Source organism: Aspergillus novofumigatus, assembly GCF_002847465.1.
Source record: "Aspergillus novofumigatus IBT 16806 chromosome Unknown P174scaffold_7, whole genome shotgun sequence".
NCBI lineage: Eukaryota > Fungi > Ascomycota > Eurotiomycetes > Eurotiales > Aspergillaceae > Aspergillus > Aspergillus novofumigatus.
In genome coordinates, this window is record NW_020194280.1 from 314,772 (window position 1) to 327,632 (window position 12,861).

Sequence of the window (12,861 nt, forward strand, 5' to 3'; positions counted from 1 at the left end):
GGAATATCGGAGAATACCGAGGGCCAAATCGCATCGACGGAATATTGATCAAACATATTCATGCCCTTTGAACAATATTGATCACGTCTTGAAGTGTTTAAAGAATGCGCATCGATACCATATTCTGCCAGCCGTCGCAATAATGATGGCTTCCGGTCTACAGACAGCTAAAAGGGACCTCCGCAAGAAGATCCGCGATGTTCTTCAGAAAACCCCCAATGAGTCAATCGTTCATCAATGTCAGACACTCTTCTTATCACCAACACATCCACAGTGAGCTAACAGAACATAGCCAGAGTCGCTACGGATAAGCTATTCTCCCTCACTGAGTATCAAAATGCCAAGAGGATCGGTGTCTACCTGTCCATGCCTTCGGGTGAACTTTCAACTACGGCCATAGTCCAGGACGCCTTGTCTCACGGCAAAGAGGTATTCGTGCCGTATATTCATAGCATAGACTCGCCGTCATCGACGCAGAAGAAGACCTCCATCATGGACATGTTGCTTCTGCAGTCTATGGAAGAATTCACGTCTCTTGAACCTGATAAGTGGGGAATACCATCGCTCACCAAGGCCCAGGTTGAGAACAAGAGAAACTGTTTTGGGACAATAGGTGTCTCCCCAAAGACGGTGGAGGATGCTACGCAGAGATTCGAGGGGCTTGATTTGATAATCATGCCTGGAATGGCCTTCGATCAAGGGTTCCGAAGACTGGGTCATGGTAAAGGTTACTATGATCATTTCTTGACGAGGTACTCGAAAAAAGTAGCCGAGAAAAAGACGACAACATCAAAAATGCCTTTACTCGGTGAGGAGCAGCCGCATCCGAAACCCAAACTCCCGTAAAATGATCTTACTAATTCCATATAGTTGCCCTGTCCCTCAAAGAGCAAATGCTTCCCTTGAATGAAGAAATACCCGTTGCGGATCACGACTGGCCAGTAGATATGCTCGTTATCGGTGACGGCCGCTTTCTTGTTCGCCAATCCTGATATTACCACTCGGGGAAAGAGTCTTCACATAGCAAAGAACCCGTCTATTCACTTAAGCATAAAACTGTCCTTCAGCGGCAAATCGTAAAGTATATGGCTGTGTGGAAATCGAAGCCGCCGTAGATGAATAGAAACTTTTTCCTCCTTTCGTGGTAGAATCACTGGACCGCTTGGATGAGAGACACGTTGTCGCCCTTAAGCAGAATTTGACCTGTGACGAACACGCGGGTTAGCAATAGCACTCACTTGCGATATCAAGTACTCAGTGGTAGCAGTTCATACCCAGAGGTCTCCGCTTCTCCTCATCAGTCTTTGTAGCCATTCTCACTTCCACCGCATCATCAATGACCAAGTTCATGAACTCATCGAATCCCTAGCGCATGTTGTTAGCTTGATAACGAGTTGCAAGGAAAGGAAAGGAATCGTACCCTAATCTTTCCCTCTATCCGGAACGCCAACTGCTCGTAGAGCCAAATAGAAACGGTCGTTCGTTGCTGCAGAAGCTTGAAGATGAAGTGAATTGGCGCAAGCAGCGTCTTGCGACCACCTCCACCGCCTGCTCGACCGGACATGATTGACACGCGACGTGGGAAATTGCTAAAAGAACGTAGCTGGCACTGAAACTGATTGGGCACCGTTCGACAGTGTCGTTGTTAATTGTAGAATTAGCGTTGAGGCTCTGTCCGTGGTGGTGGTTATTAGGCAAAGCTAGGCTGGTTGAAGGAGGTTCCTTCACCCGCACGTTTTCTTTGGCCGCCTTGGGGGACGATTGCGGCTCACCAACTTTTCCGTTTGAGTTTCTCGTCACCACATCCCACTTTCCCTACTACGTAAGGACGGTTGCCCGATCTATCAGTCCACTACGTTTATTGAATACCGGTGCCTGAAGCAATCGTTTCGTCTCTCGTCTGATGCTCATTTTAATGAGTGTACATGACATTTTCCAATAGTTTTTGAGCCTTTCCGGCCGGATTGACCCCTCCACTTCCGTCTCCTATACACTAGATCAAAATAATCCCACCTCCGTCGAACATGGCCAGTAAGGAAGGGGCCGCAGGACAGGCCTTTGGTCCTGTCCTCGCAGCAGTCGCTACAATGCAAGGAAACGTATCACGAAGTGAGAAGACACATGCTCATGAGTTCCTTGAAAAGTTCCAGAAGTCCGTGAGTTGGACCCTCGATCGCACCCCACACGGATTCACAGAATTTCTGCCTGACACTTGATATTTCTATCTAGATCGAAGCTTGGAGTATCACCCATGAGCTGTTACAGTCGCCGGATGTCCCTGTTGAAGCAAAGTTGTTCGCAGCGACCACACTGAAAGGGAAGGTACAGCAACCTATGCCATGGTGGTCAGGGAATGTGGTGCATAGGAATGCTGACCTTAATAGATCATATTCGATTTAGATCAACTACCGACGGAGTCTGTAGTTGCTTTGAGAGACTCTGTGCTGAACCTCCTCGTGGCCTATGCATCTGGTCCACGGCCGATACAGACACAGCTGTGCGTGTGTCTGGCGAGCCTTGCAATTCAGATGACCGAGTGGAAAGATGTCCTTGCTACCGTCGGCTCGGCTCTAGGAAGCAGCGCCGGTGACTGTGTCCTAGAATTCCTTAAAATCCTACCAGAGGAAGTGACCGAGGGTCGCAAAATCAATCTCAGTGTACGTTCCGGCAGAACCAACGCCTCACCACTCATAATCCAGTCTCAACGGATCGGCATAATCCAGGATCAGTGAAACAGACTCTAATGCAGATGTCTCATTATAGGAAGAGGATCTTACGATGAGGACTAAGGAGTTGTTGGAAGACAATGCGGAGCAGGTGATGCATCTACTGATCCAATATGCCCAGTCATCCCGTAAGTACGCATCTGTCATTTCTCAAGGCGCTATATACTAATTCGTGTCCACCTCTTCTCGTTTAGCAACAGCATCGACCAACCCACGTCTCTTGGACTGTATAACCTCTTGGATGCGCGAGATCCCGGCCGCGAAAATTGTTGAATCGCCTTTGATGGATGTCATCTTGAAAGCATTGGACAACGATGTCTCCTTCGAATCGGCTGTTGATAGCATGTGCACCCTCTACAGGGATACGCGAGAAGTCGATGAATCGGTGTCCATCATTCAGGCTCTATACCCACGGTTATTGGCTCTGCGTCCAAAGATCGCGGAATTCGCCGAGGCAGAAGATACAGACGCGTTCAAGGGTATCACCAGGCTTTTTGCAGAGGCCGGTGAGGCTTGGGTCGTAATGATTGCCCGCCTACCTTCCGAGTTCCGCGGTCTAGTGGAAGCGGTCCTTGAATGCTGCGCCCGTGACTGGGAGCACGACGCAGTCTCTCTTACTTTTGTTTTCTGGTACGAGCTGAAGCAATACGTCACACTCGAGCGATACGGAGACGCGCGTGTCGCTTTCACCGACGTATTCTCAAAGCTGGTGGACATCATGGTCAAACATCTTGAATACCCCCGTCCCGAAGAGGGCGAAACCGATCTATTCGGTGGTGATCGGGAACAGGAAGAGAAATTCCGCCATTACCGCCACTCTATGGGTGACGTACTCAAGGATTGCTGCGCCGTCATCGGTGTTACTGAGTGCTTGTCAAAGGCCAACGCGTTGATTCAACAGTGGGTCTCCAAGTACGCATCTCAGGCGAGCGACCAACATGTCCCTCACTGGCAGGAACTTGAGGCACCACTTTTCAGTTTGCGGGCAATGGGCCGCATGGTCGACCCTGAGGAAAGTACATTACTTTCGCAGATTATTCCATTGATTGTTCAAATACCCAATCAGGAGAAGGTGCGATTCCAAGCTATCATGGCGCTCGCACGTTACACGGAGTGGACCGCTCAACATCCCGAAACCCTGGAAGCACAACTCAACTATGTCATCTCTGGCTTCCAGCATAGTTCTCCCGAGGTCGTGCAGGCTGCCGCCTTAGCATTCAAGTTCTTGGGTACAGACTGTCAGAAGCTACTGGGAGGGCACATTCCGCAACTTCATTCCTTCTATGAATCGGTCATCGATAAGTTGAAGCCGGCCAGCCAGGAAGAAGTCACGGAAGGTGTTGCTGCTGTTGTTGCTGTTCAACCACTTGACAAGATCTACGAAACTATGAAGTTGTTTTGTGATCCCATCATGGCACGGATCATGAATCTGGCCAACAATGCGAGCGATGAGCAAGGCCAGCGCGCTGTTGCCGGTACGTTTGACTTGCATTTTTCACATATTTCGCAAGCAGTAGCTGACCAATCCCTATGCAGATCACTTGCAATTGATTACAATCTTTGTGCAAGTTGTGAATCCTTACGTTGGCCCGAACGAAGACAACCCGGCCGTCAAGTATTGCGGCGAGATTCTGCCCATCATGACGACGATTGTTATGAATTTCACTTCGTCCACTCCCATATTGGAGCGTGTCTGCCGTTGCTGGCGGTATATGATCATCTCGTACCGAACTGCGATGATTCCTCTGCTGCCCACGCTGGCCCAGAGCATTGCCAACGGATTCGAGGCTTCACGGGAAGGATGTTTCTTGTGGGCCACCGATGCTGTTGTGCGCGAGTTTGCTGAAGGGGCCGAGTTCGTCGACCGGTCGACAAGCAATGCTGTCTTCCAGTTCTACGAACAACAGGCAGTTGCTTTTCTACGGATCCTGAATGAGCTGCCACCGGAAAATCTGCCCGATGGTAAGCTCTATTGGTCTAGTAAGACTTTGTTATGGTACGCTAACTTTTTATGCAGTCATCGAGGACTTTTACCGGCTTTCTTCGGACGCTGTCCGGTTCTACCCCAAAGAGTGCATCACCTCGTCCCTCGCAGTGCCCATTTTTTCTGCGGCGCTCAGCGCCCTCACTCTCCAGCAGATTGATCCTCTGATTGCGACACTGCACTATTACCATGATCTATTCAGTTTTGCATTCGAAAAGCCTGCCGTCTCGGAGTTCACCAGCTCTGACGGGGATTCATACACGAATCCACCTGAGGTCAGAGAGGCTGTCAAGCAGTTGATCCTTGCTCAAGGTCAGGTTCTTACCCAGAGGATTCTAACTGGGATGATGTTCACATTCCCTGGGGACTGCTTCGCGGACGCTTCGGGCGTTATGATGACTCTCTTTGACTTGGTGCCCCAAGAAGCTGGGGCATGGGTGCAGTCCACGCTCCAGATGCTGCCGGCCGGGACCATGAAGCCAGGGGAGGCAGAGCGGCTGCTGAAAGGCATCGCGGACAAAGTGCAGACCAGGGAAATCCGGAAGATCAGATCTCTACTTCAAGGTTGGACCAAGCCCCAAGGCTCAACAGTCTCTATTACGACTAACAGCATCTTACAGACTTTACTCATTCATATCGCCGACGAAACGTGGCGCCTCGTGAGGGCTTAGGCCGGTTGGAGGCTACTCGGTTCCGCTTTAGCGGATAGATTTGAGACCAGAACTTCAGACTGAGCATTTCCAAGTGAGAAGTTCATGAGCGGGGACACATTATAGACAATCCCCATCATCCACCTTCGCTCAGCCTCTTGGCGAAAATGTCCTCTGAGTGGTCGCCACGGCGACTGCATGCGTCATGAGAGCAGGCAAGGGTCCATGGGGGATTTCATGTGTTAGAATCCGACCCGGTATGTTCTTCCCGGCAACCATACACAATCTGCGGACGTTCAGAATCCACGCAACATGATGGATGAGCACTCCGGAACAACACATGAGGGGGCGGCGACACATGCCACCGTCCGGTCCTGTAAGATTTTGATACCATAGCATTTAGCAACCTTAGAAATGGAACGGCGCAGATGCGACCCCAGGAACAACCAACTCCTCCTCTCTATTTTTTGCTTTTTCTTCCTTTCTCTCTTGTCTCGTTGCTTTTTTCTTGAGCGTGGCGCGATGCAGGCACGCTACTGCCGATATCGGCACTTAAATGTGAAAGCAAGCCTACAGACCGATCGTTGCCCCGGTACGCCAGCCAACTGCATTACCCAGGTAGATCCGACATTATTATGGTAGACGCGGTACGCTTCTATCTTGTGGGTCTAGCTTGACTCGTTGGCAGATGATCACCCTTGAGTCTTTGACATGAAACGTAGCTAACAGGCAACTACAGCCTTACAGTAGAATGCCGGATCGGTTCACCGATGAACTTATAGTGAAGGCAGCGTTGCCATTGCCTAGCCATTCACAAGCCTACGTTCATGCCAACAGTAGCAAGGTGACGATCCTTGATTCTGTGGCGGCCTTACTATCTGGAACTCTGACCGTTGATCACACTGCAGATCATATTATCAAGTTGAGTCGGTCCTGGGGTACTCAGGCTTGGTCTCGATAGGAAGGAATAGAAATGGCAGTTGTTGTGGAAAAAGTAGGAGTATAGATGTGGGGTTCCATTTAGCATCAAAGAGTGACTTGGTTGGGATGCTAAGTGGTGCCAGCACAAGTACACTCAACTCGATGCTTAGACCACACTGGTTTCGAATGGTGCATACTGCTAGGTCATTGTAGACGTTTAAGGCTTGGTTATAATCCAATGCTCCGCGGTTAATAGTGGTGTGGCTGATCTGAGCGACTGGGAGGATGCAATATATATTTCTATTTTGGGCGAGTTGTATAGCGGACTTCCCGAGTCGGATACGCCACGTTCTGGTTCTTTAGACTTGAGTACTCAATACTCTGGCAATGGTTTATAGGAGTGACATCTCTCTGCTCAATACTGTTTGCCAGAGAACTAAGATGCACATTCTGCCGTTCAACTGTCAACACACTTGGTCCGCCACAGATATTGACAAAGCGCCTCGGAATAACCCAGTCTAATCCCCATTCGTGCAAGGTCGTCGCCAAAGTCTTTAGTCCGGTTGGGCTTCCATCGAGGTAAAGTCGGCTACGAGCAAAAAAATATCATTGATGGATGGAGCGACGGGGAGTTGGTCTCGTGACGGGCCGATTCTTTGCTACAGCAGTAACGGCACAACCTGCGCGGAAATCTCCCTACCATCGACCTGAGACGTGGTCTAGATTCTGAGGCTCTGAGCATATTGCTTTTCAGTCAGATACATTGTCCGACCCGGAATATGCATGGAGGGGTCGCCAAAATAAGATTCCCGGTACGCTGGTACAGCACCGGGGAGGTCCGACGCAATAATGCAGAGATATCACGCCATGATCTGGATGCTAGGTGCTAGCCTGGTTGATGTATATGTCATGGTACCTATCACACGTGGACAGTCCTCCGTGTATATCTCTATCGAATGGCATCCACCGGACCTATCAACTATCATTCCATTAATCAATTTGTCCTGATATATTGGCAGCTCGATCCCCTTTCCCATCTCCGCGGTCCTGGTCACCGGTAAGGTCCCATTATTTGGGTCCGATGAGACTAGGCTGAATCATGTAGTCTCCTGATCATAAAGAAGAAAGGAACAAGGCTGATCGTATTAATCTCTGCCTCTTTGCCTGTTCTGGGCTTGCTTCCTTGATTTTTATTGGACAATGGAATTGCCTCAGAAAAGGGACCATCGGGGAATCACTGCGCCCGGGGGAAAGAGGAAAGCCAGAAAATAGGAATAGCCGCGACAGTCGAGGTGGGAAGATCGTTCTAAAAGCCTTACCCTCTAAAGCGAGTTAGATGGCCCTCGTGCGCGCCTGCTCGGATGGACGAGTGAGCCACAGGACGTATGTTCTTATGTGGGTGCTCTACTTCGTAGACGCAGATCTTCTCCGCATCATTGTACCTGGAGACTGGAGATTGGAGAATGGAGATGACAGGGACAGCATCATACACGACCACGTAGACACCTGCAGGAGATCTCCTCTGTCTGCATGGAATACAGCACCGCATTGGAGGCTTGATTGACCCAGTCGGCACCTGGTTCGCTCGGAAGTGCTGCGATCATTCCGCCCGCTTGACTATTCTCGATATTCTGGGCTGGAGGAAGAATGATGATCTGATGAAAGGGACTTTTGTTGACTCTGTCACTTAACCGCCGCTGCCGCAACTCATGCTTCACACACCTCGCCCAATACTCCTATTGTGCCATTGTCAGGACAGTGACACTCTACTCGTCTTCTAGTATTTTCTGGTCCCTCGTACTCCTTACAGACCGATTCCATTAGCGCCAGAAACTGTGCGCCCCGAGGAGGTGCTATTCATCCCAAGATCGGAGACTAAGATGGTGCCGTGGTCCATTTGTTGGATATCGACTATCGCGGCCAGGATTATGGATTGATTGACTAGCTGGAAACTAATATCTACGTGATTCTAGCTGGATTCCGAGCGTGTTCGATGCAGGACTGCAGGACCAATGACGGTCAGTAGAAGGGCGAGATGATCTCGCACAGAGCCATAAACCCTGTCGCTAGAGTCCGAAAGTAGTCGGCCATGGCCTCTTCATAGCAAGGATTGACATCTCCCCTTGCTTTTTCCTCAGTCCTGCCATTAAATTTCGTGTCAGAGTGTAGACTAAATACTCTTGAGTTTTGATGTGAAGATTTGATGTGATTGCGCTAGTTTCTAGGTAGTCTACGTCCGCGACAGGAGAAGAGGAAAAAGAAATACAGATGCCGATGCCCCACCTCGTGCTCAGGAAAAAGCTACGGAGTAGAGTCAACAAACCAGCGCACTGATCTCGTTCCTCGTTCAGACCAGCTGGATACCTAGAGGCCGCCTCTCAATAAGAAGACTCTCTCGCCCTCTCCATTGCCATCGGAAATTGTGACTTTACACCGGCTCGGCTCATCTCTCTCTCCAGAGCCAAGACAGTTGTTCCTCTTTCCCCTCCCCGAGTCCGCTGTCCAACGGTCCAACCACCGGCTAAATTGTCACACCACCTCACCTTTTTACCACGACTGACGATTTGGCTGCTGAGATCATATCACTCTCTCCTTCTTTTATATTTGTCTAGCTCGAGTTTACCTTCTATATCAACAAGATATACCTCCTCTGTTCTTCCCGCCAACCCTTCGGATCCCTTGCGAAACCTGTTCCCCACGGGGTTCCGCCGGCCGCCTTGGTGAAAGTCCCCCGCGCACAGGCCGTCCCGTCCAGATCTTTGTCACCTCCGACCTCCGTTCCGCCTCCTCCAAAACCTTGTCATGGCTCGCTCCGACCGACTATCTCCCTCACTGTGAGACCTCGTCGCCTGCGATCGTTTCCAAGGCTCGGGTCCTCCGCCCTCAGTCGGATGGTTACACTCGACACAGACGAGGTTACCGCAAGTTCACTACAGGGTATCGGATAAGCTCGACGACGCAAGATCGGGAACAAACCGCCACTACTGCGAGGACAAATCGTGCGCATAAGCCACAAGTTTTCCGCATCTGTCACACGACATGACATTCGTTGTTGGTACAGTGACTGGGTTGGATCAGGAACTCGACTACAAGCGAAAAGAACCGGGCGATAAGGAAGTGGCCATGGAGACCGACGGCCTGCGAGCGGACGGCGCGCCGCGCAAACGCAAGAGGGCCCGGAAAGTGAACTCGGATCGGAAGTTTGAATGTACACATGAGGGCTGCGGCAAGAGCTATTCGCGTGCCGAGCATCTCTACCGCCACCAGCTGAACCGTATGTCGGACGTCTTCCAACCGCAAGCCCGTTTCGGTGGATGCGGATGACTGATGTATAACTTGCTCTAGACACTCCCAAGCAGATTTATCGTTGCGACTTTCCGGACTGCTACCGGACATTTGTACGGCAAGATCTCTGTGTTCGCCACCGTGAACGGCACACGACGCAAGGCTCTCAGCTGCAAAAACGGGACCATTTCGCGCATGCGGCTTCGCAGAATAAACAACAAAGCCAGTTGCCTCACAATGTAGTCGATAATACTGTTCCGCAGATGGGCAGCACCCAGCAGCCGCCAATCTTGCCTGCGACTACCGTTGATTTGACATCGGCGCGCTCCGCAACCACCTTCCCTGAAGGCGGGGTGGAGACTCTGACACCGCAGTCGGCCAATGGTTCTAGCAAGCATATATCAGTCTCATCGTCGGCGTCGATGTCGATCGGCCGACCCCTCAACTACCAACCGTTGGTTGCTCAGCATGGTGTGGGGACACCAGACTCGACTGCATCGAGGTCTAACAGCTTGAGCAACCATAGCATTAATTCTCCTCCTGGTCAAGCAAATGCTCCCTTCAGCCCTTCAGACCTGCAAAAGCCAGCGTATGTGCCGCTCACCGGCCGCCACTCCATATATCCATCGGGCAGCCCTAGTGATCAAACATGTCAACTGACCGGACTGAATCCCGTTTCTAGGACAAGACCTCAAGACGCTGCATCATACTCCATGTCAGCCGACGTCAACGGCTCTTCAGTAGTTCAGTCGCTGCCGTATGGCTCTCCGACGAGCCTACAAATGCCTGTCGGTGGATTTTCCGACCTTTCGATGAATACCATGCCGCCCTCCACCCAGGCGTCGCTAGACAGATCAACCAGCATTACTGGATTAGATTCCCTGTCGGGGATGATTGCTTCCGCAGATCCTGCATTCGACCCGATGGCCTCTTGCGTCTACCCGATTTTCGGCGGCGAAACATACAACAACCGCTCCCCCTTTGCGATGGCCGATGACTTCACCGCCTGGCTGTTCAATGAACCTATTCCGGGATCGTCGTCCCTGGCCTATCCTCCCACGGCTCCCATGATGCCGAACTATCTGGATCCAACACAGCTGCAGAATCAGTTCCTCATCAGCGAGCCAGCGTTCGGCAGTTTCCTGAATGGCGTTCTTCCGCAACATCCAATGAGTGTCACCAGTATCTTAGATCCAGGCTCGCCCCAGGCGATCATGTCGGAGGAGAAGCGACAGGAGTTGCTGCATCTCATGGCCACTCGGTTCAATGAAGCCGCCTATTCAGCGGTGGCGAAGCGCAAGGATGCTCTGATGGACGGAGACGTCGACGATGACAGCCATGTTCTGAGCTTGCGCATGATGCAGACATATATCGGCTCTTACTGGTATCACTTCCACTCGCAGCTCCCCATTCTGCACCAACCTACTTTCGTGGCGGATAAGGCGCCAAATCTACTTCTCTTGGCCGTCATGGCCATTGGAGCAGCCACACTGGACAACATCCACGGACAAGAGGTTACCGAGACGGCTGCAGAACTGGCCAACTTCATCGGGTGGCATCTTCGATGGGAGATTTTCATGGACGCTGATTTCCGACCACCGGCCAAGCTCTGGGTCTTCCAGGCTTTACTCCTACTCGAGGTCTTTGAAAAGATGTACTCGACTCGCGCGTTGCACGAGCGCGCGCATATTCATCATGACACCACCCTGACGCTGATGCGTCGCGGCAGCTCGTTGATCGGCCGCTCCGCTCTCGACTCACCGGCAAGCTTCAGAGATGACCGGCAGACCCGGTCCACGACAGGATCTGCTTCGAATTCGGAATTTGCTGCTGACGATTCCTGGACACACTGGATCAAGGCGGAGGCCACCAGGCGGGTTGCATTTGCGGCCTTTGTGCTGGACTCGACCCATGCCACCATGTTCGGGCATTCGGCGAAGATGGTGGCCCATGAGCTCCGGCTCCCGCTGCCCTGCGACGAAGCCTTGTGGTCCGCCACCAGTGCCGCCGAAGTTGCGCGCGTTCAATCCAGCCTCCATGCAAACGGTGTGAAGCCGACCATGTTTCTCGACGGGCTCAAGAAGACGCTCAACGGACAGCGCGTTACCACGAATGCGTTCGGGCGCACTATCCTGATGGCCGGTCTGCTTAGTGTCAGCTGGCACATGAATCAGCGCGACCTGCAAGTCAGCTCGCTGGGCGTTCCGCAGGCCCTCGGTGGCCGAGACAAATGGCGATCAGCCCTTCTACGAGCTTTCGATAACTGGCGGCGCGATTTCGACGAGGCCCTGGCACAGGCAGGACCTCCTCCATTCCCTAGCCAATACCGGCGTCATTCTCTCGAAGACGAGGGCGTTTCCGAATCCCGGGACGTCCTGCACGGCCTGGCTCACATGGCCTCGCATGTCGACATTGTGGACTGTCAGATATTCGCAGGAGCTGGCCGACTCATGGGGCGATCGATCACTCCACGGGACTACAGCGCTGCCCGTGAGAAGATGACCGAACGATGGGCCACCAAGGCGTCAGCGCGAGACGCGACGTTTTACGCCCTCAAGTTTCTCTCCGAATGTCTTTTGAATAATCGGAGTGTATCCGAAGAAAGCGGAGTCTACTCCGGACGCGATGACTATCTGCTCAACCGGCCGTGGGTCATCTATGTCGCAGTGCTGGTCGTCTGGTGCTATGGATATGCGCTCGACGGGCCAATCGCCTCGCCTCCAGCGCTGGAAACGGTAGCTGAACAGCGACGCGACATGGAAGCCTTTCTCCGCCGGGTGGGCGGGGTGCGTGAGCCGAATGAGTTGGCGACGATGAAGGGTCGCAACCAGTGCCTCGGCCTGTTGATGACTATAGCGTTTGGCTTTGCGAACACTCGGTGGGAGCTGCTCTCAGAAGCATCCAACCTGTTGCAAAGCTGCATCAACAAGCTGCGGAACCAGACACCGCGATCGAGGTGAAGCCTTCACATCTAGGTAATACTCGATATATGGGATATATGTTTTTTTGGAGGAAGGTCTGCCATGTTATGATTTGATTATTGTTTGCATGATGTGATACCACGGGTTGGCGATTGCTTTGTATACTGTTGATAGGGATATCTAGTATGGAGTATATATTGAACCTTTCTCTAACTTACATGTATTCGACTCGACTAAACCAGTCCATTCCAGCCTTGCATACATTTAGTGCCAGAAATAAGCTATGTCATCTCGTCTGGATCGCCGGGGTCAGTCATCCACCCTTGCTGGTTACCACAACAACCACCCGCCTAAACACCGCCAAACCCACACCG

The 12,861-nt window shown here is 51.8% G+C and overlaps 4 protein-coding genes across 4 annotated transcripts; 3 read left to right on the forward strand and 1 right to left on the reverse strand.

The window, feature by feature from the left end:
• The first annotated feature begins 36 nt into the window (after nt 1–36).
• On the forward strand, nt 37–1,305 carry P174DRAFT_444389 (5-formyltetrahydrofolate cyclo-ligase). Its single transcript, XM_024828076.1, has 4 exons — nt 37–239; nt 293–808; nt 871–1,201; nt 1,273–1,305. The coding sequence occupies exons 1-3, from the start codon at nt 146–148 to the stop codon at nt 990–992; spliced, it is 732 nt and encodes a 243-aa protein (XP_024679222.1). The 5' UTR covers nt 37–145; the 3' UTR covers nt 993–1,201; nt 1,273–1,305.
• On the reverse strand, nt 1,151–1,564 carry P174DRAFT_376394 (small nuclear ribonucleoprotein E; the record flags this gene model as incomplete). Its single annotated transcript, XM_024822685.1, has 3 exons — nt 1,151–1,203; nt 1,275–1,365; nt 1,421–1,564. The coding sequence occupies 3 exons, from the start codon at nt 1,562–1,564 to the stop codon at nt 1,151–1,153; spliced, it is 288 nt and encodes a 95-aa protein (XP_024679223.1).
• Nucleotides 1,565–2,024: 460 nt separating this feature from the next.
• P174DRAFT_376282 (nuclear import receptor MTR10) lies at nt 2,025–5,381 on the forward strand (the record flags this gene model as incomplete). Its single annotated transcript, XM_024822672.1, has 7 exons — nt 2,025–2,156; nt 2,230–2,322; nt 2,385–2,657; nt 2,764–2,854; nt 2,921–4,201; nt 4,263–4,688; nt 4,744–5,381. 7 exons carry the CDS (start codon nt 2,025–2,027, stop codon nt 5,379–5,381), a joined length of 2,934 nt encoding a protein of 977 aa, XP_024679224.1.
• Nucleotides 5,382–9,057: 3,676 nt separating this feature from the next.
• P174DRAFT_444393 (putative C2H2 finger domain protein) lies at nt 9,058–12,701 on the forward strand. Its single transcript, XM_024828077.1, has 3 exons — nt 9,058–9,555; nt 9,627–10,155; nt 10,249–12,701. Exons 1-3 carry the CDS (start codon nt 9,321–9,323, stop codon nt 12,524–12,526), a joined length of 3,042 nt encoding a protein of 1,013 aa, XP_024679225.1. The 5' UTR covers nt 9,058–9,320; the 3' UTR covers nt 12,527–12,701.
• The last annotated feature ends 160 nt before the right edge of the window (nt 12,702–12,861 follow it).